Raw genomic sequence first — 23,845 nt, forward strand, 5'->3', positions numbered from 1 at the left:
TGTGTTTGTGTGTCTGCGTGTGTGCGTGTGCGTGGGTGTCGAAGGCTGTGAAAGCTGTCAGTTGATGTTAGGAGTCAGAGAAGCAGATGAACCACGTGTGTGTGAGACACTGACCCTTGGTGAGAGATCTCCTTGCCTGGCAGCCAATAGCAGCATATTGACCCTATGGCACCTCCCACCCCCTTTGAATCATGGCATACAACAGAGGCTCAACTGAGCTGGGTTTCCCACCAGGGAGCTGTGTGGTGGGGGCTGCAATGTTGTGAGTGTATATGTTTCACTGCCTGGTAGCATCGTGACAACATTGTGCTGCATTTCCGTGTGAAGCAAACATTTCTTGAAAATAATCTGTTTCTCTTAATCTTGTTCCTCCGCAGCAAATGAAAGACTATTAAGGGTCACGGCATCGGAACTGCCTGCCGACTAACAGGAAAAGGCAAAAGGCAAAGTCAGGCTTTTTGGTCAGACAATATCTAACATATTCTACATAGAACTTCCCCTGGTTGACACCAACTTAAAGTAGACAGCAAAACACACTGGATTCACTCTTTCATCTCCCCTGTCTGATTTCCCCTCAAGCACCTTCAGACACACACACACACACACACACACACACACACACACGCACACACACACACACACACACACACACACTTCCACACACAGAATTCCGCACACACTTCCACAGACACAAACACACAAACCACCCGTCTTTTGACCAGAGAGAAAAGACGGAAAAAAAATCGGAGGGAGCAGCAGCTGTCGTTTTCTAATCCCAGTCTTTTATCCTCTCCTGCTCTAATCTTGTTAGAACAGAGCAATTAGTCCACGCCACTAACGATGTGAATACAACCCAGCCCTGGGGGACGACAGACACACTACTAGCGCTGTCATTGATGAAATGAGAGAGACACACGCGTGTGTCTCTCATCAATGACAGCGCGGCTGTCTGCGGTGATACACGTTAAACCATAAGCATCACACACCCGGGCTTACTGGGCCGTAATGTATGTTCATTTGCACAGTTCAAACTCTATTAGTGGAGCTTTATTGTCCCTTCAGGTGCGTACATAATGACATAGCTTTAATTTTTTTAGATTTTATGCCCATGTACAGGTAAACATAAGCATATGTATGCACGCACGCACGTATGCACACACAGACACACAAACTCTACATACTGCTACTATACCTGATTGGTTCTCGATATCTGTGGGATCAACGCAGATCTCTATGGGACATGTATCTTCACAAGGCTGTGGAAATAGAGAACAAACATCAGAATGCATCAAACACTATCCGCCAGAAAAATCTAAATTTGTACAAACCCACAAAGAAAGTCTGTCTTGCAGTAAATTCATAACATTAACCTTAAACCTGCACTATGTTTGTTTTCTACTGCAACAATTTACTCCATTAAAAAAAAAAAAAAGAATAAAATATATGAAGAAAAAGTTTTTTTATTTATTTTTTCTCAGGAATTTCGACAATAGTTTTATCTGGTCAACTATTGCCCCCTCCACTGTGGGAAAATACAAGTAATCCTGGTAACTGAGTCATCTTACAGACACGCTGTCCTGCTCCATGGATTCATTTCTTTCTGTAGAGATGGATGCGGGGATGGATTGGGAGTCAGGTTCCAGCTCCTCTGAACTAATGAAACAAGGCAAACGTTAATTATGGGAGAGGTTGAGGTCCTAATAATACCAAGGGATTTAGAAAGAACACTGACGTAAAGTCTTTGCTTTCCACATCGTGAATTTCCCTCTATGACATATAAGATTTTCCAAACTTTTTCATTCATAACAGTTACGATGCTGATCAGTGGACAGAGGACATCGCTTCATATAGGCCTACAGCCATACCAATATATTTTGTGTACGGTAAATATAATATTGAAAAACTATTCATTCATACAATGAATATAACAATACAGTAATAAGCTCCATATTCTGCAAATGTTACCGTCATCAACAATATGAGCTGGAGGTTTATATTTGAGGAAGTCTCACTGACTGTATTTGTTGTAGTTCCTGAATCCAGTTTCCTAATCTAGGTAAAACTGTTCATGTTATGCAATGAAACAAACAAATACATTTCCTTCCAAAGGGATTATTATTATAATTTCAACTAACAATTCTTTCAATATCCAACTCGGTATTATCTTCACAAACATGATGGTCGACAACATCTGAACAAAAAGGGATCTCATGTTTCTGAAAGTGCTCCTGAGTAAAGTTGGAATAACATCTAACAACAACAAAAAAAAAAGAAGAAAAAATAATGCCCATAAACTTTTTATTTGAGAAACTCAAGGATTCTACTTACGAAATAGCCAGGCTGAGGTCAAGGCTATCAAATTCCCTGAAGATCTCGCTGTAGCGCTTGGTAGGCGACTTAAAAGCTACCTTTAGTGTATCTGAAATGAAAATTAGACCCTTTCATTAACATGCAATTTACATTAGCAATCATTTTAAGCATAACAGCATTGCCTTAATAATGCCCTTCCCCACCTAAAGGCCAAATGCAGTTCTACTTTTCTTTGACACAGATGGTCTCAACTGGTCTCAACTTTATGGCCAAACATAGTCTTTGTGTGACACGTAAATTAAGAAAACATAAAAAGTAATAATAGTACTAATATATATATATATATATATACACATTTTACGAAAGCTTATACTTTGTGTCACAGGAAGGGTGTGAGTTCATTTGATTTATAACCGTATGTAGAAATACAAAGGCAAAAGCAACACATGAGTCAATGACTTGACGCATGATGCAACGACTCACATAAAATGTATCTACTATTTATTTCTATCTAAATTATATCTAAGCACTCCTTTTGCCCCGCAAAGATATCTGGGTGTATTTCTGTCTTTATTTAGCTTGATTCCCAAATGAACTGAAATCAGCGTTTGCTTTGGAAGAAGCGGTTAAATGTTTGACAGCAGTCTAACTGAGAATGCTGAATATCTGTCACACACTCTCTCTCTGAAGCTGTCTCAATTTGGGTCAACCACATCCTGCTTGTCATTTGTATCATGTTCTGTAATGCAGCAGCAGCACAGTTTCAGACGGTCTTGTAAGGTGATTTTGAAAGACGGGTACTATGTTTCCTGTAAATTTACCATCTGAAAGTGGCCAACAACCACTCTGTCAATCAATCTATCAATGTATAAAATATGACTCTTACAATATATTTTCACCTAAAGTTCAGGCAAAACACAATACTTTAAGGAGGGTTAAGAGGGTTCTTAAAAGAGACTATATACTCTTTATGAAAGTAGGCAGTAGAAAGTGGTTTTTGTTTGATGTTAATACAGAAGTTGAACAGCAACAATTTTCTTTTTAAATAGAAGGGGAAGCCGGGGAGTGCAACCTGTGCCGACTAAGAGAATGTAACCGTACACACACACACACACACGCTCCCTCACACACACACATACACACACACACACACACACACGTACACACACAAACACACACTCTCTCTCTCTCTCTAGCACACACACACATACACACACACACAAACAACCACTCTCTCAAACACACACACACACAAAGGCACGCACACACACACACACACACACACACACACACACACACACACACACACACTCAAAATTTTAAATAATCTCTCAATTAAAATTTCGAAACAATAACAGCTCCTTTTCAGCCAACGTCCTCGTTACGTGGCTCACCTGACTTTTTGGTCGATCCTTCCCCTTCCACGATTGTTTCTTCTTCCATGTCTACACCATCAAGAATCTCACCACCAGACGACACACTTAACCTGTACTGGCAGGAAGGGGTGTCAGATTTGGGAGGGGGGGGGGGGGGGGGAGGGGGAGAGGGGGGGAGGGAAGGAGGGGTCAACTGTACCAAACACTAGAACGTATCGGCAGACAAGAGTAGTTGTACACACTGACTGGTCGAAGGCTATGGCGGTGTTTGCAACTCCCTGCTTGCTTGCTAATCTCTATTTTTGCTGCTCTCGATAGTTACTTCCTCTAAGGCACTGAAGGTTGGCCAATGTGTTTTCACCACTAGATAGAGGAAGTGTAGAGCGAGTATCCACTCTGGGCGTAGGCCACACCTACCCCACAGGCCAAGTATGGTGAGAAGATGCTACGCAAACTGCAGAGGCTTTGTTTTTCCATCCTCTCTGGGAGGCTGGCTAATAAATGTGCATACAGAGATCGATTGCAAGTTCCATAGAATGATGGATCATAACTTATCCTCTGTCTGTTTTTTTTGAATTGTTTGAATTGTCTGAGCAAAGGTCATGCCGGGGCAGTTTAAGAGGTTTCGTATTCAATGACCTTGCTCACCTGACACAAGGTTTGCTTGCGGCCTCCATGTCTACTGAAAGATCTGCTGGTTGGTGCTGCACAAGATGATGCGAACAGAATTAGTCAACATTTAGGTGTTACGAGTAGTGAGTTTAAACACCGTAGGGCTTGCGATGCAAAGGTGATACGAAATGGATTGGAAGAATGAGTTAAAAAACTTGGCGTTGTGTATGCCATAGTGTTGGTGACACACAGGTTGGTTAAAGTGCCAACCGCGGGCACAAGTACCAATAGTCAAACTGCCATACCACTGTCCGTTATGCAATTCATTAATAAAAATCTTTCTGAAAAGCTTGGTTGATCTTGACACCTTATGCAACATAGTGAGTTCTAGCAGAGACGCAATTCTGAAAAATATATACAAAATATATGTAGAAGTAAACGAAAAGGGCAACATGTACTAGTGAGGGACACATTCACACTTCTTAAAACAAAATATTTTATTCTTTTAAAAAGGCACAATCGCAGTCTTCTATTGCATAGGATTCCCATTGTCAAACACTCCCACTCAGTTCATGCATCAGTAGCCACCTCCAACATAGAAAGATTGTGTATTTCCGTCTTAGTAGATAACATGATCCATAACTTGAGAATGGGCATAACGTTAAAAAAACAACAATCACTTCACTTTTGGTTATGCTATTGTGACCTGTATATCGTGATGTTTCCCTTCTCCTTCTCAAACTCACTTTCAACCGACGTGCAGAGAGAATGCGACTCGGGTGAGAGGCCAGAATGGCTAACATGTGGCCGAGAATGCATCTTTAGTGGAAACTTAAACACTGCTTTGGATCCCACTCCTCCCAGACCACAGTGCGGTGTGTACAGAGATCGGTCTGGGCTGGAACCACCGTGGCCACGGGCTGCAGCCTAGCGTCCGTTGGAACACCCAAACAGCAGCAAGTGGGGACAGCACTGCAGAATCATGCATGGCACTATAATGCTGTTGATGAGTGAGTCGTTAATTTTCGAATCAAATTGCGCTGTAAAACGATGTCTTGCTTGAAAGCGGTTCTTAAAAGCGGTTCTTAAATGCAATCTTATGTTGGAAATTGCGTTCTGGAAATAAAACCAAATAAAAAAAAGGTTTACAGGATAGTAAAAAAACAAATGAACTGAAACATGCAACATTTTCACACTCAATCTCTTTGGACAAAGCCCTTGCAATACATCTAGATTAACACATTTATATAAACAAAACACTTCTCTACTGCACTCTTCCATTTTGATTCTGCTGAATGAAATGAATGACGAAATTCATAAATTCAACATCTGGATTTAAAGAAAATTGCATGAGGCGTGCAGATTGATTCATCTGGTAAGGTTCATTAAGTATAACGTCGGCTAATGTTCAGGCTCTACTCTGTATGACAGACATGACGGGTACTGCAAATGCCATTACAAACGGCAAGTCTAGTGCCATTATGAAGTTACGTCTCAAAGTTGACCAAATAAAAGAAGAAATACAGCCAGCCGCTAACCTCTTTCTTTTTTTGCTCTTACTTCTAGTCGTGTATTGAAATTAAATTAAGGCACCCCCCCCCCCCCCCCCACTCAAGGAACACGATTACCGCAATCCATGAGCTGGGGGCGTAAAAAACAAAGAAAAATAACGGGATTAAAAAATAAAAACAATAAAAATGGAGTACCATAAAACTAACAAACAGAAGCCCCCTGCTCGAGAGCTCCTCCTCCTCATAGCTCCTCCTCCTCATAGCTCCTCCCTGGCGGTGCTGTCCAGAGGGGACTGCAGGACGTCCGAGTTCTGGGCCTCTGTGCTGATGGCCGCCTGCTCCTTGGTCTTGCCGGAGCGGGCGCGGTCCCAGTCGGTCCGCACCTTCTCGTTGTCCCACACGGTAGAGGTCTCCGTGTCACTGATGTAGCCCGGGTCACCCGTGTAGTGGGTGGGGAAGACCAGCAGGGGCTCGGCGGAGAAGGCCCTCAGGTCGCGGTTCTCAAACTCCTCCATGTACTCCGAGCTGGTTGGGGGAAAGAGAGGGAGAACAAGAGAGAGAGAGAACAAGAGAGAGAGAGAGAGAGAGAGAGAGAGAGAGAGAGAGAGAGAGAGAGATGTGAGTGACCTCAACACATCCACACGTTGTGACGTCGAAATGCCTCGGAAAAGGCGTTACCTCGACGTCACGGAAAGACTGCGACTTGAGTTCGGAGCAGTAGAACTTTCATAAACGTGTTGGCAGAGACTGGCAAAAAACATAGGATCTGACACCTGTTTTCTCTAAATGACGGCCTTATTTCTGTCTATTTTTGTCACAGTGTCAAAATGGCATAGATTACTATGTTGAAGATCACACAAGACAAAGCCTACACAGGGTGTTTGTTGAACATGATGGGCAGGAACTCGTCCACGGGAAGCATCCTCTTCAGCGGCTCGGCTTTTAGCAGCTTCATGGCTCCCTCCAGTGACATCATGTAGCCCAGCGTCCAATAGGAGTAGTCCGCCTCCACCAGGTTATGAATATTAGGCACCGACTTCTCCGGGCGGTCCACCTGCATACGCTTCCGTCCGATGTAGCTGTTTCAACACAGAACGGGGGTGGAAAGGCGAAACAACGTGAACGGTGATGGGCGGAGGAATGGAAAATTCCACAGTGGGCGGAGTTTGGAGTTTTCCCCTGTGACTCATAAAAACAAATTGACGTTGGAACGAGCTCACATGCTGCTCTAGCCCCTTCAGGCACCGAGAGTTATGTCCCCTTAACTCAAACTGCAGAGACCAGCTCCGGCCGGATTCTCTAGTCTGGGCCACAGGGGGGTTAACATCACCGTGTTGCAATGCACCTTGAAAGGTGACATATTATACCACCGGGGGTGAATGTGAAAAGCCATTACAAGCCGTTTTGAAAATCGGCCTCTTCTTGCATCACATGTGGGCGTGTCCACCTAGATGTGTTCTGGATAGATCAGTCTACCCGCCTACCCAGTGGTATAATATGTCACCTTTAAATTCGTCACTGCTTACTAGTAAGCATGTCTGAATATGTTAAAAGACGTTTTTAAAAATAATAATCCCCAGGATGATTTACTAATCACTGACATGAGGTCCCAGCGCAGTCCCTCGCTGTCCACCTCGATCATCAAGTTCTTCAGGCGCCGTTTGAAGAAGATCTCGAAGCGGAGGTCGTCCTCGATCACCAGGGACGTCTGCAGACCTCGATCCACGATCTAGGGGCCAGACACGACACACAAAGGGCTCCGTCAGCGAGCGCTAGCAAAAGCGTCAAACCACTGAGGCTGAGGATAATGGACGCATACAACCAGAATCAAACAAAATCTACAAAACGATTTTGACAGAGTGCATAGGTGCCATCACTTCGTTCTGTGAGTATTGAGAAGGATTTGGATACTTTTTGAGGGGTAATGTGATGGGCTTTTTGTCTCGCACCTCTTTCCAGATCTTGTAGTGGGAGAGGAAGCAGCCCAGCTCTCCCTTGGTCAGCGGACGACCGTGGTAGGGGTCACTGTAGCCAGGAAGCATGTGGATGCCCATCGCATTGATCTCACTAATGTTCATGGCTCTGTGACAGACAGGAGGGAGATCATACATCAGGGGGGAAATAAAGCAGAATGGTAAAGACGGAAACATGAAAAAAAAAAAAAAAGGCTGAAAAAACAACATTCACATTTACATATAGGGCACTTAGCAGACGCTTCTATCTAAAGCGACTTACAATAAGTACAATTGTAAGAAGAAACTTGAAAAACAAACTTACTTTCCATCCACAGCTTCGATAACCTTTGATGCGATTTCTTGCTCGTACAGCGTCCTCAGCATGCGATCTCGGCGGTCCGTCCTCTTCTTCAAGTTTATCATGAACACCTGCACACACAGCATAACAAACCAGCTAGTACATGTCAGCCCAAGACACTCGCCAGTAGATGGCGACATTCTGCAAAGAAAGTGACAAACTCTCGGCATTTGTTCAGTGTTCATCTTCACAAAGCCCCCTCTTTACTCACCTCGTCAAAGCCCAGTTTGTCTGGCTGTTTAGTGGGGGGTGGAATGTATTTCGAGGGCATCACTGGGGGGTGTCGCACTATGTAGCGAGAGGGGAAGATGAACACAGAAAGGGTCAACAGAAATGCATGCTGGGAGACGGAAGTAACACAAAAGCGTTGAGAACAAGACTGCACCTATGGAAGCCACCGTGAGGTCAAATGCGTGCCAACTCACCATTAACCTCCAGCAAGGAATGCAAGAAACTATCCGCTTCGTCCTTCAGTGAATTGTGAGCCCGTAACGGAACAGGGAAGTAACCAAAGGTCTCTTGGTTACATACAAACATTTGTACATCTGCAAAGACAAAATAGGAAGAAATGGCATTTGTTTGTTGTTTCTTTAGTCACAAGTTAACTCGTGGCCAACAGCACCCAAAGGGGCCTTTTGCAGGGGAACTGCAGTTCATTAATAGATATTTCAAATTTTGGTATAAGTACCAATAACAGGTAATGTACATATGAAGTGTGTTAAACATAAACATGGTCAAACAGAGACACACAAGGTGTAACGTTCATAACAATGTCTAACATAAACATGTGATAAACATCAAACAGAAGCAAGTGGAGAACCAGGCATAAAAAAAACGATAACGATAACCAAGGCTTCAGATAAATATATGATTCATATCTAACAAAAACATGTGATAACCAAGGCCTAACATAAACATAACCAAGGATACACACAGTCTAAGAGAAACAGGTGATAAACATGGTATAACATACCCATCCTATAAACAACGTCGGAAATGAACATGTGATATGGTGTAACACATTGACAGATGAATCCCCCATACCTGCCATGCGAGCGGAGAAGGCGAACACGATGATGTCGTCGAAGGCCCAGCTGTAGTCCGGGTGTGGCGGGTGGAAGGCCAGCTGCCTGGACGCCTCCTTCCTCAGGTCGATCAGGAAGGTGGAGTGGACCATGGGCACGGCGAAGCAGCCCCTCCGCTGCTGCTTCCTTATGGGAATGTAGGCCGGCGTGCGTTTATAATAACCCTGCAAGATGGTAAATGGTAAATGGACTGCATTTATATAGCGCGTTCACCCAAAGCGCTTTACAATATTGCCCTGACATTCACCCATTCATGCACACATTCAAACACCAGCGGCGGTGTCCAACCAGGCAAGGCGACAGCCCGCTCGGCGGGAGCACTTAGGGTTCGGTGCCTTGCTCAGGGACACCTCGACACTCGATCCCCGAGGAGGAGCCGGGGATCGAACTAGCAACCTGGCGGTTACCAGCCGACCCACTCTGCCTCCTGTTTCTACTCTGATAGGAGTAGGAGCAAAACAGCTGAGAATTCTAATATCTCATCAAAGATGAGTGAATTCAGATACAGGTTATTTAGCAGCATGCAAGAGGTTAAGGCTTCTTGAATTGAGAATGCCTCCAGGTAGGCAGCAGATGTTGGCTATCGAACACAGTTCGTTTCGGATTAGCATTCGAAGACGCTGGTCACTATACAATACTGCCCCCCTTTTCTCATTAAATGACCCCCATGGACATGAACATGCTTGACCAAACACACACAGTACCTGGGAGGTCATACCACACCAGAAGTTGGAATAGGCGGCGCGCGATTCCAGCATTGGCGCAACGATGGTCTTGTCCTCTTCGATGAGCTTCCACAGGACGTCCGGATTAATGAGGAGGTTGTCACAATCCACGGCCTAAAACCAAAAGGGAAAAATACAATAGTTTGAGAAAGTTGTCTTTTGCAAAAGAAAAGCTGATTTTAGAAGAAACAAACAGAATAGAAAACTGTAAGGCTTTGGATTTCTAAAGAAAGCTGTATGATTGAAAGAACATATGCTCTCTGCTGATATTAACAATAATGCTTGAGGCTAAGAAATAGAAAAATGTGATTACATTAACAGTTTGAGGGTTTATATTGAGTTGAGCTTTGTAGCGAGTTCTACTGGCCTCTCCTTGAACTGCTGGCCTCTGCTTGAAACTTGAATCAAAAGCAGCGAACAAAGGGGGTCAGGACACCCATTCATAGAGATAAAATTGCACATGTGGCAAAGAGCCACGGACCTGAGCATTCATCAGAACCGCGCCATTGTGATGAAAGAAACCCAAGAAGAACCAAACCCTGCCGCTGTGCCCCTTCTCCATCAGCCCTAGACAGCCCCATCTGTTATAATGTGCAAAATGTTCCATCCCCCCCACCCCCCTCCCACACACACTCACACACACAGACAGACAGACAGACAGACAGACAGACAGACAGACAGACAGACAGACAGACAGACAGACAGACAGACAGACAAACACACACACACACACACAGACCCACCCAGACACACACATGCACACACACACACACACACACACACACACACACACACACACAGACACACACACACAGACACACACACACACAGACACACACACACACACACACACCAAGAAGTAGTCGGCCCACATCTCCCTGGCCGAGTCCAGCGCTGCTTGCCGCAGCTTCATCACATGGGCGTAGCGTAGATTGGTCCACTGCTTCGGACCGTCCCCGTCTGGATACTCACTAAACAAACAAACAAAAACACAAAACAGACACACCAACACAAAGGGGAACGTCAACACCTGGCATTGTCTCGATAGGATCCGTGTCAAACTCTCATGTAACGCTAGACTCGCGGAAACTGAACCTGGGCTGCTCCTTCGGCCTCCATTCCACATAGTGGTAGAGGTTCTGGACCGTGGTGAGCCAGTCTCGGAGGACGGACGTGGTGTTGTCTTCGTTGTGATCCGTTGCAACCCTGTCGCGTGAAGAAAACAAAAGTCATCTCCATCAATACCAGGTTAGTAGGCTTTGAGCTGCACATTAAGGGGCCGGCAGTAAGAGACTTGCATGCACGGTGTTATACTATAGTGCTGAAGCCAGACCAGATTCGAGTTGAGACTTGAACTGATTGAAAGAATAAACCACGAGGCTCAAAGAACAATAGTTCTCAGAAGGCTTTGTGATAGTTTATCATCTGCATCTCCCAGGATGACACGCCTAGACAACAATACACTTTTATCACGCCGCGGTGCTTCTGGTTGTCTTAATTCTAGGGGATATGATCTGCTTCTTGGCAATGATCCAAATGACATTAGGAGAAGGAAAAAACGCCGGGTCTGCAGTTATCTGAGGACGGGGAACGGGAAAACAAAGAAGGCAGGATGTGTGTACATGTGCGCAGTGCGTCAACACAGCACTGGGCAGACGGGCACATTCGATTGAATGCCGTGTGGATTCTAAATCAAGCCACATGTTGGGCTCTTCTCATTCCATTCGCCTTGCTCTCTCAGTCTATGTGGAAGAGGAAGGGGCGGGGGAATCATGTTACAACTCGACAAAATCTCTGTCTCTCCCCCTCTATATACAAGAGTCAGTAGCCTTTCTACGGATGGCAGGCAGCCAAGTCAGGTTCTCCCCGCTGCTGATGTCACATCGGCCCGTGAGAACTCTGCAGCAGCCCACTAAACCATCTATCCCCTCGCTCCCTGCTATCCAAACGCCAGTCTCCCCTGACCGGTCGTGCCCGCACAGCCGTCTTCTGCCACGTGCTTGCCTCTCTCTCGCTAGAAAATCTGTTTTTGCATTGCTATTCCATGTGTTAACTTAAAAGGATGTAGGCCTGCATGCAGTGTGTGCAGAAGCAAGTGGTATACATTCAAAATGGTTTGGTTAAGACCTCAGCGTGCAATGTATACGAGATGTGACAGTCGTTTACATTTGTCCCTCGGAAAGCCCACAGCTACGTGCTGGTGTGGTTTCACCGGGAACCTCTTTTTGTGTAAAAAACAAACTTATTAGGAATAAACAAGTAAAACTGAGAAAAATATGGGAAATTGGACGCAACAAATAAACAATGTCAAAGACTGAATCTCATTTAATCCATTGCCCTCCATCAAGCTTTCAACATTTGGTTGTTTGAATAGGTCTTTGGCTGGTATCCATGGGTGCATTAAAATTCTACTGCCTTATTTGCCTGAGGGGACGTCTTGCAGCTCACAAGTGCTGTGCATGGAGGAAGTTAAGGAAGTGCCAAGGTTCCTCTCTTTTAACATTTGTATGCATACAACCAAATACCATTCCAGACATTCCTTTCAACACTCATATACTTGATCTTAGCATACTTGATGAATCCTCTTCATATGGTATCCTATTTAAATTATTCAAATGATTATAAAAAGGTAAAACTCATATCCATTTAAAATGGGTTAGGGTCATATACAAACGGATCGGTTAGGCTCTACTGAGCCTATATGGAGGACCCCAACACTGATTTACCAATGCAGTTGAACAGTGTCGAACTAAAGCACTCAATGAGAAATGGGTGTGTTTGAGTGGAAACTGAGTGGAAGCTAGGACTCTTGTACGCTGAGAAGTGGGCAATGGAAGAGATCCCCATTTTTGAAAAAGTTTCATTAGCACCCCTTCTGGCTATATACAATGGTCCCCACCATCTGCCCTCCACGTATACACATTAGAGGCATACGGGGCTTGCTGCACGCAGAATGTCTGCGTGAGAGCTCATCGCTGTGACTTTACATGGCCGGGGGTTGCAACATATTTAGTCCCACCATGTTTAGTCCCAGGCGTTAATTCATGGATCTTAAAGTCTATTCATTTGAATCTAACACTTGTCAGGACGACATATATGAAGTAGAACGTAGTGGGAAGAGCTGACGGCACATGACAGCATTAACTAAGAGCTACATTAAAGTTAGATCGACTAGACCTAACGGCAACGCACACCATTATAATAGGCTTTCCCCCCCCTACTGAAAATGATTCCACTACGTGTCATTAACCAAGAGATGTGGTTGTGACTAACGTCGGTACCGTTACTCTGCACGTCGATCGGTTGTAGTTATCCACTTCAGGACTTACCATACAGCTAGACGGTCCTTCGGGTAGTTAAGACGTTCGATACCCCCTAGGAAGTAAGGCAAAGAATGCTCTGCGTTCCGGCATATGAGGGCAATAAGAACCCGCGGGGCCAGAATTGGAGATTCGGGGCTCCATCGTTCCTCTGGAAAATATCCCCAAGATAGTCTGCACGCTAGGTATGCGAAGATCAGAGCGCCGTACAGAGAAATAAAGCGGTGCATTGCCAAAATACACCAGGAAAAATAAATTATAGAACGATGAAGTGTCTGAAGTCTTGTAGCTAAAGATATAGCTTCCAAATGTACCCTTTCAAGGCTCACAAGACCATCGCTATTACGCTAATAGTCTCTGCAGCCCTCGGATGTGACAACACCGCCAAGTTGTACTTTAAAGGGGACGTCCCGATGTACTCTTAAAGGGGATGGACTTTGGAGCCCAGTGCAGTTTGATTTGCAGCTGTAATTATACAATTATACCTGCCAAAAGAACATGAACGATCTTGATTTAGTGAAAAAAAGAAATTTAAATATACACAACTGCACGTTCTTCAAAACTTTTAATGATTTTTTTTCAGTTCAGACCAGCTTTCGACCAAATCAACACACACACACACACACACACACACACACACACACACACACACACACACACACACACACACATAGTCTCCTAGAGATGGACTTTGACACTTTGTTTGTTACAACTTGCATATTTAACAAAATGTACATTCTGTCTCAGCCCTCCAGGTATCAAAGGAGCAAATCCTAAAGCTGTGCGCCTGATCCAGGCTTCTCTACGGTGATCGTCAGGTCAGCAGCAGCCGGGCCATCGGTGAGCCAGAAGAGCTCTCCTTCAGTTGGCGAAACCCGGGCTGCGGGAAATGCTGGGCCTTCCCGGCCCTCCAGCACTTCCTGTGAACATAAAGAAAAGAGAGGCCGAATGTCCCCATTGCTTATCGTCTGTCAATGATTCTAATCACGTTTGTAATCACTGTCTAAACACATGTTTACGCACTGTATAAACACGAATTTGGACAGTGTTTCCGTCTGATTCTCTGTTATAAACTAACTTAATGTCTCTCCGTCGCTTGGATGAACAATGTAAATGTAAGACACAACTACACTGACACCAAATAACAACGTTACACATTGTTACACAGTTGGTTACACAATGAGTTACCTTCAACACGGGCGCCTTGCTGCCACCGGTCGACACGAACACCACACAGCGCGCGGAGTTCACCACGGGCAGGGTCATGGTGACGCGCTGTGGCGGGGGCTTGGGGGAGTCGCTGATGGGGGCCACGATCCTCGCAGTCTCCTGAAATAGGGGAAAACACAATGCAAATAACCAACAACCTCCCTTAACAATTCTCTCATATAATTCACCGGACCGGATAGTGTAGAGCCCATAGTTTTGTTTAAGACCCAGCCGAACGTTACCAGGGTCAATCCCCAATGCCTGCAGATCACGATGACTCGAATATGGAATAGTTTGAATAGTTCTTGAACCGTTTGCAAAAGGACCACACTGCCACCAAAATGGAAGCGTGAAATGCACCATACAAACTGAAACATATATCTAACGAAGCCATTCTCTAGTGATAGAAGACAACATTTTGTTCATGAATGTGTTATGCGCACCCATAATGAGAGACATGCACTCGCATGGCCAAAGAATGTCTTTGTGGCAAGTGAAAGGGAGTGACTGAGAAGGGCAGAGATTATACATATTGTTGTGAAATGGCCCATAATCAGGAACCACAGCAAGGAGTCTCAGCCAATGGGTGGTAGGGCCTTAATGAGTAGGTGGGCAATGCAATCTGTTTCACATGTAGGCTTGCATTGAAAGACATTTGAGATTCAACTTCAAATGCTGTTTTATTCCCCCTCTGAAACTATGTTAGTCATGGTTGAACATGCATTTTCATATTTTGGGAAATTTCCATACAAAAGTGTTTATAAACATACATACATATAAATAGGTTACATATGGAGTTAGTTTTGTTCACGTTTGTTCCAATTTGATATCTCATTAGCAAAATACGAGTCAAATGGAGACTTTAAATGTGCTGCAGGTTTAGAAAGAGCAACGAGCAGGCCGTCACGGGGCCATGCTTAATGCTAGGGTTGAGGTTAGCTGCACACTGGCAGAAGGGCATCTTGTTCCAGTCGACGGTTCCAGAATGACCAGTTTTGAATGGGCAGCTTTGGAGAAAAGTGCACACTGTAACGTGCCTCTTTAAACATGCATGTACTCATTATCCCTTCATTTGGAGCCAAAACTAAGCACTCTTGAGAGTTTTTTAATCTGCATTTACATCAAGGTACACCTTCTCTATAGTTTCATATCCAAGACAGTGGGACAATTGGACTGGAACTGTTTGCAGGAATCCTTTAATTTACCGAGCCACATTCACAACAGTGTTGCTGAGCATTGTTCTCACCTCCAGAAGAGGATGGCCTGGGAAGAGGGAGCAGGTGTGGCCGTCTGGGCCCATTCCTAGCAGCAGCATGTCAAATACGGGCTTGTCGTTGCCGGGGAACACCTGCCGTGTTCAATAGATCCAGAGCACTACTGTATTACCAAGCCTACGAACAATAATAGAGTTGACAGGTACGAGACAATCGGAAAAAATGATGCTCCAGCCGTACCTCCTTCAGTTTACGAGCATAATCCTCTGCACACTCATTCACTGGCAGCGACGAGTCGATGGACAGGATCGCAGTCTCTGGGATGTTGATCTTGGTGAACAGTTGATTCTGATCCAATGCACGCACGCACGCGCACACACACACACACACACACACACACACACACACACACACACACACACACACACACACACACACACACACACACACACACACCAATTGTTTTTAGATTCTGTGCTGTGCTGTGTATATTATTTGAGCGAATTATGACACATTTAAACAAAGTGGGAGTAGGCCTTTACCTTGTAAAGCCCATAGGTGCTCTCTGGGTCAATGGAAGGGACCAGCCGCTCATCACAAAACCCGACCACCCACTTGCTGCAGTCCAGGTTGGGCAGAGCGGGCAGCTCCTTGCTCAGCATGGACACCAGGCTGCCACCTGAGAGACCCAGGGTGAAGCGACCACGCGACGCAATGGCCTTCCCTGCCCGAGATGACACGAGCTCAGCCAGCACTGGGCCAAGCTCTGCTGAGGATGGGAACACCACAACTCTTCTGGCTGCCATTGCAAACCGCTCTGCTACCTGCAGATGGAATAAATAGGTGAGTATTCTACCTGGTTGGGTTAAAGTCTGAGGAAAGGGAAATGGTTATGGTGTCTTACAGCAAAACGCCCATCACACAAGGAAGTAGATCTCGGAAAGGATTTTGCAACAGCTTATTTTGCAACAGAATACCACTGTGCTCTCAACATTAAGATAATACCGTACATGTTTCATCTTAACGTTATTCGTCAAATACAATTTACACAATGGTTTAAGTGGACGCTCTATCAACATCCACTGTTACAAACAAATGGATTCTACAAACTCCATTCATGCACCTATCGTGCATGACGTGCATCTCGTATGTATAAATGTCAAACTGAAGATGCGGTAAAGCATGATTCTTTCATTCTCAACACATAAAACGCATGCTGATGCAACAGGACAGAACACTACGAAGAATCTCACACTTATAAAATAGTTCCCATAGAAATAAGGAATACCTGCTGATAAATCCTGGTTGGAGTAAGCTGAAGGCTGGAAATTTCGGTCGGCAAATCGAATAGACTATTTTGCTTCCTGGAACTACTTCCATTAGCCAATCATATTGGGGATTAAAATGACGAAGCGCTGTGAGACAATATGTAAAATAAATGACAACTATTTATTTGCTTGAAAAAATTGGGAATAAGAACAAGACTTTCATATAGCAGTATTTCTAATCAAAGTCGTCGGACGTTTAAAGCCAGTGGGGTCGCCGCGAACCAGTATTGTACAAGCATTAACTTGTTGAAACTATTGCGCCGCTGCGCTCTCTCATGGCCACATACAGTCGGTGCAATTGATTAGAACTAGCAAACATGTTTTAAGCAGGCCTATAGAGGCCATAGGTCTAGGTTGTTAAAATTAATTTATTATCGTTATGTGTTAACCTCAAAACACGAGAAACCTAAAAGGAATGTCGGTTGGCTTTTCATCTGTCGGATCAGTTTATGGTTATAATAAATAAATCCCAGGCCACCGTTCAGATAACAACATAGGACATAATTATCAGTTAGTCGGTAATCACCTCATCAATTCAATGCCACGTGGTTTGACAGCAGTGGGTTGTATTGAGGCAGTGATGGAGCCGCATACGTTTGCGTTGAAGCGAGTTTGTTGCTGTTTGGTAGCGACAAGGCTCTTACTGTTTTGGTCCTATATATTTGCGATTCTCCTCCGCTCCGATAGATGGAAACGATGGCTTTTTTGACAATTGGCACTAAACGCAAGCCCTACTTCAAGTAGGACATTGTCCTATCGCAGTGTAGCCTATTTTAACAAATATACTTTATATTAATAATAGGATTGCTTGATCCGACAGTAATTGCAGTGTAACAACCTTCTTCTTATATAGGCTACTAACTGTTACGATTTTATCATGTCGACAAATTTGTCTTTTAACTCACAGCTTGTCTCTATCATGGATGCGTTATCCAAAACGGCTGTATTGGAAATAGGTAAACTAGTCCAGATCGAATCAAAGATGCTAAAAATAGAGATTAATCGGGGACGAAATGAAATCGCATCACTCACAGAGAAATTGCAGTTGATGGAGAAGCTGCTTTGGATTGCCCAAGGACACCGGCAGGACACCGCGGGACGATCAATCACACGTGATTCAGAAATGACTTGCGGCGAATTAGATAGTGGCGCTACAATCCAACCAATAAAAAGGTAGGAAGATCAAACAACATTAAATCCACATATTACTACACTATAACTCCTTGCAATAACGGCACGTTAACTGCATCATTGGTTTGCCTCCTATACTCTAGTGAAAGTTTACGGGAAAGCATATGTCCCTCCGCTGAGACAACTAATGAAGATGAAGAAAGCTTTCATCAAGTGAGTTTTACTATTTACTTGGTACCACTCTGATTGACGATAGGCCTCTGTTTAGTCAGCTGATCATGTCATGTGTTTCCTCCCAGCGGTTCACAGACAAATCAAAAGAACAGCCTGTAATCAGGGTAATTAAAGAGGAGTTAGCCGAAGAGCAGACCTGTGAAATAAGTACACAGCAAAAACTAGAAACCGATACAAGTGAGTAACCTGATATATAAAATAAGCAAAAGTGTGGAATGTAAGATTGACAAAACTGTGAAATGGTAAACATTTCAGGTTTATTTTATTTATTTCATTGAGATTATTTTTTGCTTTCAACAGGAGAAGCAGAAAAGCAAACCCATCCTGAGAAGAAGAGGTCAGATGTTCCAATGCATCCAAAATCAGCGTCAAGTGTACAACTGTTCATTCCCAGCTTTTCCATCACCCAGACTCTTGCCTCATCCAATGCGGCTGCACCAGCAGAGTTCCATGAAACCCCATGCGATCAGAACCTCTTGCTTAGGCCAACACCTGCCTCACACAACAACAACAACAATAACAACAAAATGGACACTAGTGGGAAGACACTAGTTTGCCGGAATGCGGCCTCCAAGGGCCTGGGCCCGGCCAAGAACACAAGGATCCAGGGACTGCTGTGGAACTCTGAGATGGCCAAGAGGTTTGGTTGCGCTCAGTGCGGAAAGGGCTTCCGCTGTTTCAGCCAGCTGGAGATCCACCAGCGGAGCCACACCGGGGAGAAGCCTTTCAGGTGCACGCTATGTGGGAAGCGTTACGCGCAGAAGGGCCACCTGTACACGCACCAACGCACCCACACCGGAGAGAAGCCGTACGGCTGTCCCATCTGCGGCAAGGGCTTCATCCAGAAGTGCACCCTGGACATGCACCAGCGCACGCACACCGGGGAGAAGCCGTTTGTCTGTGGTCAGTGTGGTAAAGGCTTCACCAAGAATTGTAACCTCAAAAAGCACCTGGCCGTGCACGCAGACGTGGTGGACGGACACTCGTATAGCGGGGAATCGATAGCCAGACATGGTCGCCCTGTTGGATTAGGACCAACCAACACCACCACAACCACCACCACACACATTACTGTCACGCAATTTTAATTTGTCAGCGTTACACGCTCAATCACTTTTGACCAAAAATAAATTAATTTGGTTCTACACTTTGGATGTCTTCTTTTTGTGATGTATCAAAAGGACATTGTGTGTGAATGTTATTGATTCCCCTCAGTCACATTCACATTCTGTTAATTAGGAAGTTTATTATTGAATGCTTAACCTGTTGAAAAATATATTCATATTGTAATAACATATTAATAACGTTGTCATATTTTGTGAACTACAAAATGTACATTTATTCAGTGAAAAGACAAATAATTGATTAGAAAATAATGAATATGAAAGACAAAATACATTAAGATTATTATACAATAATAAACACATATACATATACAAATATGATTTATAAATATATCCTATATGCAAATTGTATTAAAAGGCCATTTGGCATCTATGGATACTACTATCATGCAAATGTTATCAAGTGCTACCGATGCATGATCTCATCTAGATACCGATGGTCAGAACGAAGACGAAAATAACCTAATCATCGACCAGTCCGTTCTTAGAATGCATCCCATAGACCAGTCCTACACATTGCATCTTTCCCACAATCCCTTGCGGCAGCAGGCTTCCAGTCAGTTGTTTCAGAAGTAACGTTGGGTCCGCTCGATCTGCAGGATTTCCCCTCAAAAAATATACAGCGAATTTGTCAACATGATGTGCGACACCACTAACAGAAGTTTCAGAACTAATCTGGCCACTATTTTGGAACAACTGACCAACGCAGCCTTAGTTGAAATAAGCAAGCTTGCCGATGACTGCTCCGCCGTCCTCCACACAGAGATATCGCAACAGAAGAGTGAAAACGATGCATTAAAAAAGAAATGCTATTCACTTGAGATTCAACTGAGGGCAGCCCGAGAAACACAGCACTATCCAAACGACACTCTTGACCATCGACCGAGTGGGACTCATGGCCTGGAAAAACGTGTACAAGGTAGGTATTGAAGAGTGTGTAAGCTACACGGCGACAGAGGTGGGGGTGGCCATTCTTAATTTACATCCATGGGGCTGGCAACCCCCAGAACGGCCTCAGCAACCCCGGGTACATGTCGATGTTTTTCCTTTTACACATTACAATGGTTGATCTGATGGATAGTGGATCTAGTCGATCAAAATTCGATTAGACGACTAGTTTTACTTTGAGAATAATTAACTTCTCAATCAAGCATATATACACACACACACACACACACACACACACACACACACACACACACACACACACACACACACAAACACACACGCAAATACCGACATATTTAATTGATACACGGCCACCTTGTAATAGTGTTGCATAATGTTGTATCAAAAGGACCTTAAATAAATAACACCTCTATATAATGCCATCAAGAACATATTCTTTCTCCACAGTAGGGTAGCCTACTCAAACGAATTACTTGTTTCTTCACTGCAAGCTGAAGATTTACACAAATTTCTCGTTTATATAGAGCAGCAACAGCATCCCCCAACGATTGAAGGCATTTTTGGAAAGGACTGGTGCAGTGACCTATGGAGAGAAGAAAGAGTTGCCACGGAAAGGAAAGAGAGAATGGAAGCTTCTGCCACCAGAGAGGTGTTACCACAGGTACTTAATTATAACACAATGGGCCCCTTTATAACAATGATGTAATTAATGATATCAATTGCAGTCATTTGCATATATTACTTATATGGGCCTGTTATATTGAACTACCATGGGTGTAGCTGTTCGAGTGATTAACGGTTCAGTTTGGTTTACGGTTTTTGGTCACTGTTTAAAGTTCGGTACTATATTTTCCCCTAAGAAACAGGGGTACGTTTGGGTTTGGCAAATTTATAAACCTCAGGGTGGACTCAAAATGTCAGCAAATGCTCCGTTCCTTGTCTGTGCCCTAACATGAATGAGTATAGGCGATGTGATAATGAGTTGTCCCATAGGTTTTTTATAGGTTCTATCTTCATCCTTATATCGATCTGACGTGGTGGTAACATTTTGGCTGAAGGCTATATGGAGAGTAAGTTAGTGAGTTTATGTTTAGGTTTATCCCATGCCAGCCTCGCACTGGCCAAAAATACATTTGGATGGTTTTGCCATCAACGGCGTCGGCTATACATGTTTGATGTGCATCTACTAGTATAATGTGCATCGATCAAGGATGATCGCAGATTGATAGGCCACTTTTATTTTGGCTTTGCATTCGTCCAAAAAGAATCCTAATGTTCCCAGACGTAAATGGCGCAGACAAATCTAACAACTGCTGGTGCTCACCATTCTATACCTTTATGATCTCTACTGACCAGCAAACGCTCAGCGCTGCACTCACTGAAGTTATTGATGGTCTTTATTGTTACTGGCTGTGTTTAATAACAAAGAATAATAAGTCCAGCTGTTATTAAGTAGCCGATCACTGTTTATAACAACTGTACTACTGTGATTCCAAAATATGCACTCAATTATATTTGTTTTCTCAGCAGTACCATATTTTTATCCGGCTACTAATAACTATTGTGTTATTTTTCTGTGCATTGCAGGCAATAAACCTGATAGACAGTGATCCCGACCTAATATTTGTTAAAGAGGAGGCATACGATGACCAGCCAATTGGCCAACAGATGAGAGCCAGGGATCACAGAAAAAGTAGGTTCCTCTTGATAAACCCCCCCAAAAAACGAAATCAGAACCATTACTGTAATCATATGTACTTATTGAAGCGTGTGCCGCGTCCATCTTCACAGGCGGGCCTACGTTCGAGGAGAGCTCCCTTCACAGAACCGTCCCCAACGAGCTTCGCCTTCACGCGAGAGACTTACACAACTTCACCATGAACGCCAACAGCCAGACGCAGCAGCAACAAGGCACACAGCCCTCCGTGCCGCTCATAGAGCATCTGATTGCAGACTCTGGGCTGAGCACCTTTGTCGACAACACAAACCCTTCCCAAGCCACCGGAGAATACTCTGACTGTATGAACAATGCCCACAGCAACAGCAACAACAACGCCAACGCGAGTAAACAATTGGCTGTGGACCAGCGGGTTAGGAAGCCACTGAAAACCTTTGAGTGCCTGTTCTGCGGGAAGATATTCAACTATCTCAGCAGTTTGAAAGTACACATCCGGAGACACTCAGGCGAGAAGCCCTTCAGTTGCCCCGTTTGTGGGAAGAGGTTCGCTCAAAAAACGTATCTGAAACTACACCAGCGAGTGCATTCCGGGGAAAAGCCTTACAGTTGCCAGCAATGTGGCAAAAGCTTTTCCCAGAAGAGCTCCTTGAACATCCACTTACGGACACATACGGGAGAAAAGCCCTATAGCTGTGTTGATTGTGGGAAGAGTTATGCGTACAAGTACGGTTTTAATCATCACCAGTGTTTTAATTGATCTAATTAAAAGCTGCCGTTTGTAAGACATGAGCTGTAAGGGGGATCAGAAAAGAGCATCATAAACGCCCCCCCCCCCCCCCCCCCCCCCCCCTCTGTAGCTATACCATCTGGGAGAAATCCCCTGATCATTCAGAAATATAAATATTTGAACTGACCCAAAACAGAATTCTGAGAAGTGTACCCCCACGTCACTAAAAGTTTTGCAACTATATAGTATTGAACTATTGAGCTAACTATATAGTAGTATAGCATGTGTTATTGAAGTGTATGTATCTAATATATGAGAGTAATGAGTGTTCTATGATTGATATTGTATTGATGCACCCAGAAGAAGGCATTATATCACGTTTACACTGCCAATTCCTATTCAGAGTCCTCAAACCGAAACACAATAAAATGTGTTACACTTGTGATGTTAGATTAGTTATATGTCTACATTTAAATAAAACCTTTTTTGTTTTGACACCCCTGAGTCTGGAATTCATGGTCACACATATACACATATATTGCAACGTAGTCTGTTGAAGTAAAAAATAGGTTGTTATTTGTTTTTGTCTGTAGCCAATGTAAAGCAGGTAATTGTTTCTCGCCAGGTTAAAGACAAATATTCTCATTTACAAGTCGTATTTAAGGATATTCTGCAATGTTTGGCCACAATCTCACCAAGAGTGAGAGTAAAATTGGATGATGTAACAAAAACCTATATGATGTTAGTAAGCCGTATCTAAATTCTTAGTTTAATCTATCTAATCTAATCTCAGAATTTTCACTACCTTGTAAATTAAATGTGAATAATATCCGTGAACCTAAAACGTCTTCCCCTATTTAATAGATTTCCTTCGTCATTCAAAAAAAAAATCAGTATAGCTTGCTCCATTGTTTTATAGTACTGTTTGCATACAATGTCTTCTTAAAATGTATAAATACAGAAATAATGGAATGTACAAACTTTCCAAAATACCAAATAGAAAAAGGCAAAACAATTATTTTTTTTGTTATTATTAGTA

At 43.8% G+C, this 23,845-nt stretch overlaps 4 protein-coding genes across 5 annotated transcripts in view; 1 reads left to right on the forward strand and 3 right to left on the reverse strand.

The window, feature by feature from the left end:
- The window catches only part of gmip (GEM interacting protein), a 15,879-nt gene extending 11,862 nt beyond the window's left edge, over window positions 1–4,017 (reverse strand). For both annotated transcript variants that reach the window (XM_079745751.1, XM_079745752.1), the window contains exons 1-4: window positions 3,705–4,017; window positions 2,329–2,419; window positions 1,566–1,653; window positions 1,193–1,256 (exon numbers count right to left, since the gene is read on the reverse strand). In XM_079745751.1, the coding sequence (XP_079601877.1) occupies window positions 1,193–1,256; window positions 1,566–1,653; window positions 2,329–2,419; window positions 3,705–3,753 (292 nt within the window). In that variant the 5' untranslated portion in view covers window positions 3,754–4,017. The remainder of the gene's footprint in view (window positions 1–1,192; window positions 1,257–1,565; window positions 1,654–2,328; window positions 2,420–3,704) is intronic.
- A 1,933-nt stretch (window positions 4,018–5,950) lies between these two features.
- On the reverse strand, window positions 5,951–13,596 carry colgalt1a (collagen beta(1-O)galactosyltransferase 1a). Its single transcript, XM_079746355.1, has 12 exons — window positions 13,262–13,596; window positions 11,028–11,138; window positions 10,786–10,903; window positions 9,912–10,046; window positions 9,167–9,371; window positions 8,548–8,667; window positions 8,334–8,410; window positions 8,087–8,193; window positions 7,759–7,891; window positions 7,411–7,538; window positions 6,682–6,888; window positions 5,951–6,334 (listed from the first exon to the last, which is right to left on the reverse strand). Exons 1-12 carry the CDS (start codon window positions 13,480–13,482, stop codon window positions 6,067–6,069), a joined length of 1,830 nt encoding a protein of 609 aa, XP_079602481.1. The 5' UTR covers window positions 13,483–13,596; the 3' UTR covers window positions 5,951–6,066.
- A 210-nt stretch (window positions 13,597–13,806) lies between these two features.
- pgls (6-phosphogluconolactonase) lies at window positions 13,807–17,100 on the reverse strand. The gene is made up of 6 exons (XM_079746357.1): window positions 16,964–17,100; window positions 16,218–16,499; window positions 15,916–16,023; window positions 15,708–15,809; window positions 14,441–14,581; window positions 13,807–14,172 (listed from the first exon to the last, which is right to left on the reverse strand). The coding sequence occupies exons 2-6, from the start codon at window positions 16,479–16,481 to the stop codon at window positions 14,026–14,028; spliced, it is 762 nt and encodes a 253-aa protein (XP_079602483.1). The 5' UTR covers window positions 16,482–16,499; window positions 16,964–17,100; the 3' UTR covers window positions 13,807–14,025.
- A 683-nt stretch (window positions 17,101–17,783) lies between these two features.
- Window positions 17,784–23,168, forward strand: LOC307082541 (uncharacterized protein). The gene is made up of 8 exons (XM_079746160.1): window positions 17,784–18,176; window positions 18,278–18,347; window positions 18,434–18,545; window positions 18,669–19,441; window positions 20,072–20,411; window positions 20,926–21,062; window positions 21,989–22,094; window positions 22,193–23,168. Exons 1-8 carry the CDS (start codon window positions 17,881–17,883, stop codon window positions 22,834–22,836), a joined length of 2,478 nt encoding a protein of 825 aa, XP_079602286.1. The 5' UTR covers window positions 17,784–17,880; the 3' UTR covers window positions 22,837–23,168.
- The last annotated feature ends 677 nt before the right edge of the window (window positions 23,169–23,845 follow it).

The sequence above is a fragment of the Pollachius pollachius genome (genome assembly GCF_949987615.1).
Source record: "Pollachius pollachius genome assembly, chromosome: 11".
In the NCBI taxonomy this organism is placed as follows: Eukaryota; Metazoa; Chordata; class Actinopteri; order Gadiformes; family Gadidae; genus Pollachius; species Pollachius pollachius.

What these genes read in the sequence shown, in the direction of transcription:
- colgalt1a (XM_079746355.1), bottom strand. Translation starts at nt 13,482, where the DNA reads ATGCACCGCTTTATTTCTCTGTACGGCGCTCTGATCTTCGCATACCTA. An exon ending in AAGGACCGTCTAGCTGTATG is followed by an intron (nt 11,139 to 13,261) that starts GTAAGTCCTGAA and finishes TTCACGCGACAG; the next exon opens with GGTTGCAACGGATCACAACG. An exon ending in ACAAACTGGGCTTTGACGAG is followed by an intron (nt 8,194 to 8,333) that starts GTGAGTAAAGAG and finishes CTGTGTGTGCAG; the next exon opens with GTGTTCATGATAAACTTGAA.
- pgls (XM_079746357.1), bottom strand. Translation starts at nt 16,481, where the DNA reads ATGGCAGCCAGAAGAGTTGTGGTGTTCCCATCCTCAGCAGAGCTTGGC. An exon ending in ATGCTCGTAAACTGAAGGAG is followed by an intron (nt 15,810 to 15,915) that starts GTACGGCTGGAG and finishes TGAACACGGCAG; the next exon opens with GTGTTCCCCGGCAACGACAA. An exon ending in CAGGCCATCCTCTTCTGGAG is followed by an intron (nt 14,582 to 15,707) that starts GTGAGAACAATG and finishes CCCCTATTTCAG; the next exon opens with GAGACTGCGAGGATCGTGGC.
- LOC307082541 (XM_079746160.1), top strand. Translation starts at nt 17,881, where the DNA reads ATGTCGACAAATTTGTCTTTTAACTCACAGCTTGTCTCTATCATGGAT. An exon ending in AAAACTAGAAACCGATACAA is followed by an intron (nt 18,546 to 18,668) that starts GTGAGTAACCTG and finishes TGCTTTCAACAG; the next exon opens with GAGAAGCAGAAAAGCAAACC. An exon ending in CCTGGAAAAACGTGTACAAG is followed by an intron (nt 20,412 to 20,925) that starts GTAGGTATTGAA and finishes TCGTTTATATAG; the next exon opens with AGCAGCAACAGCATCCCCCA.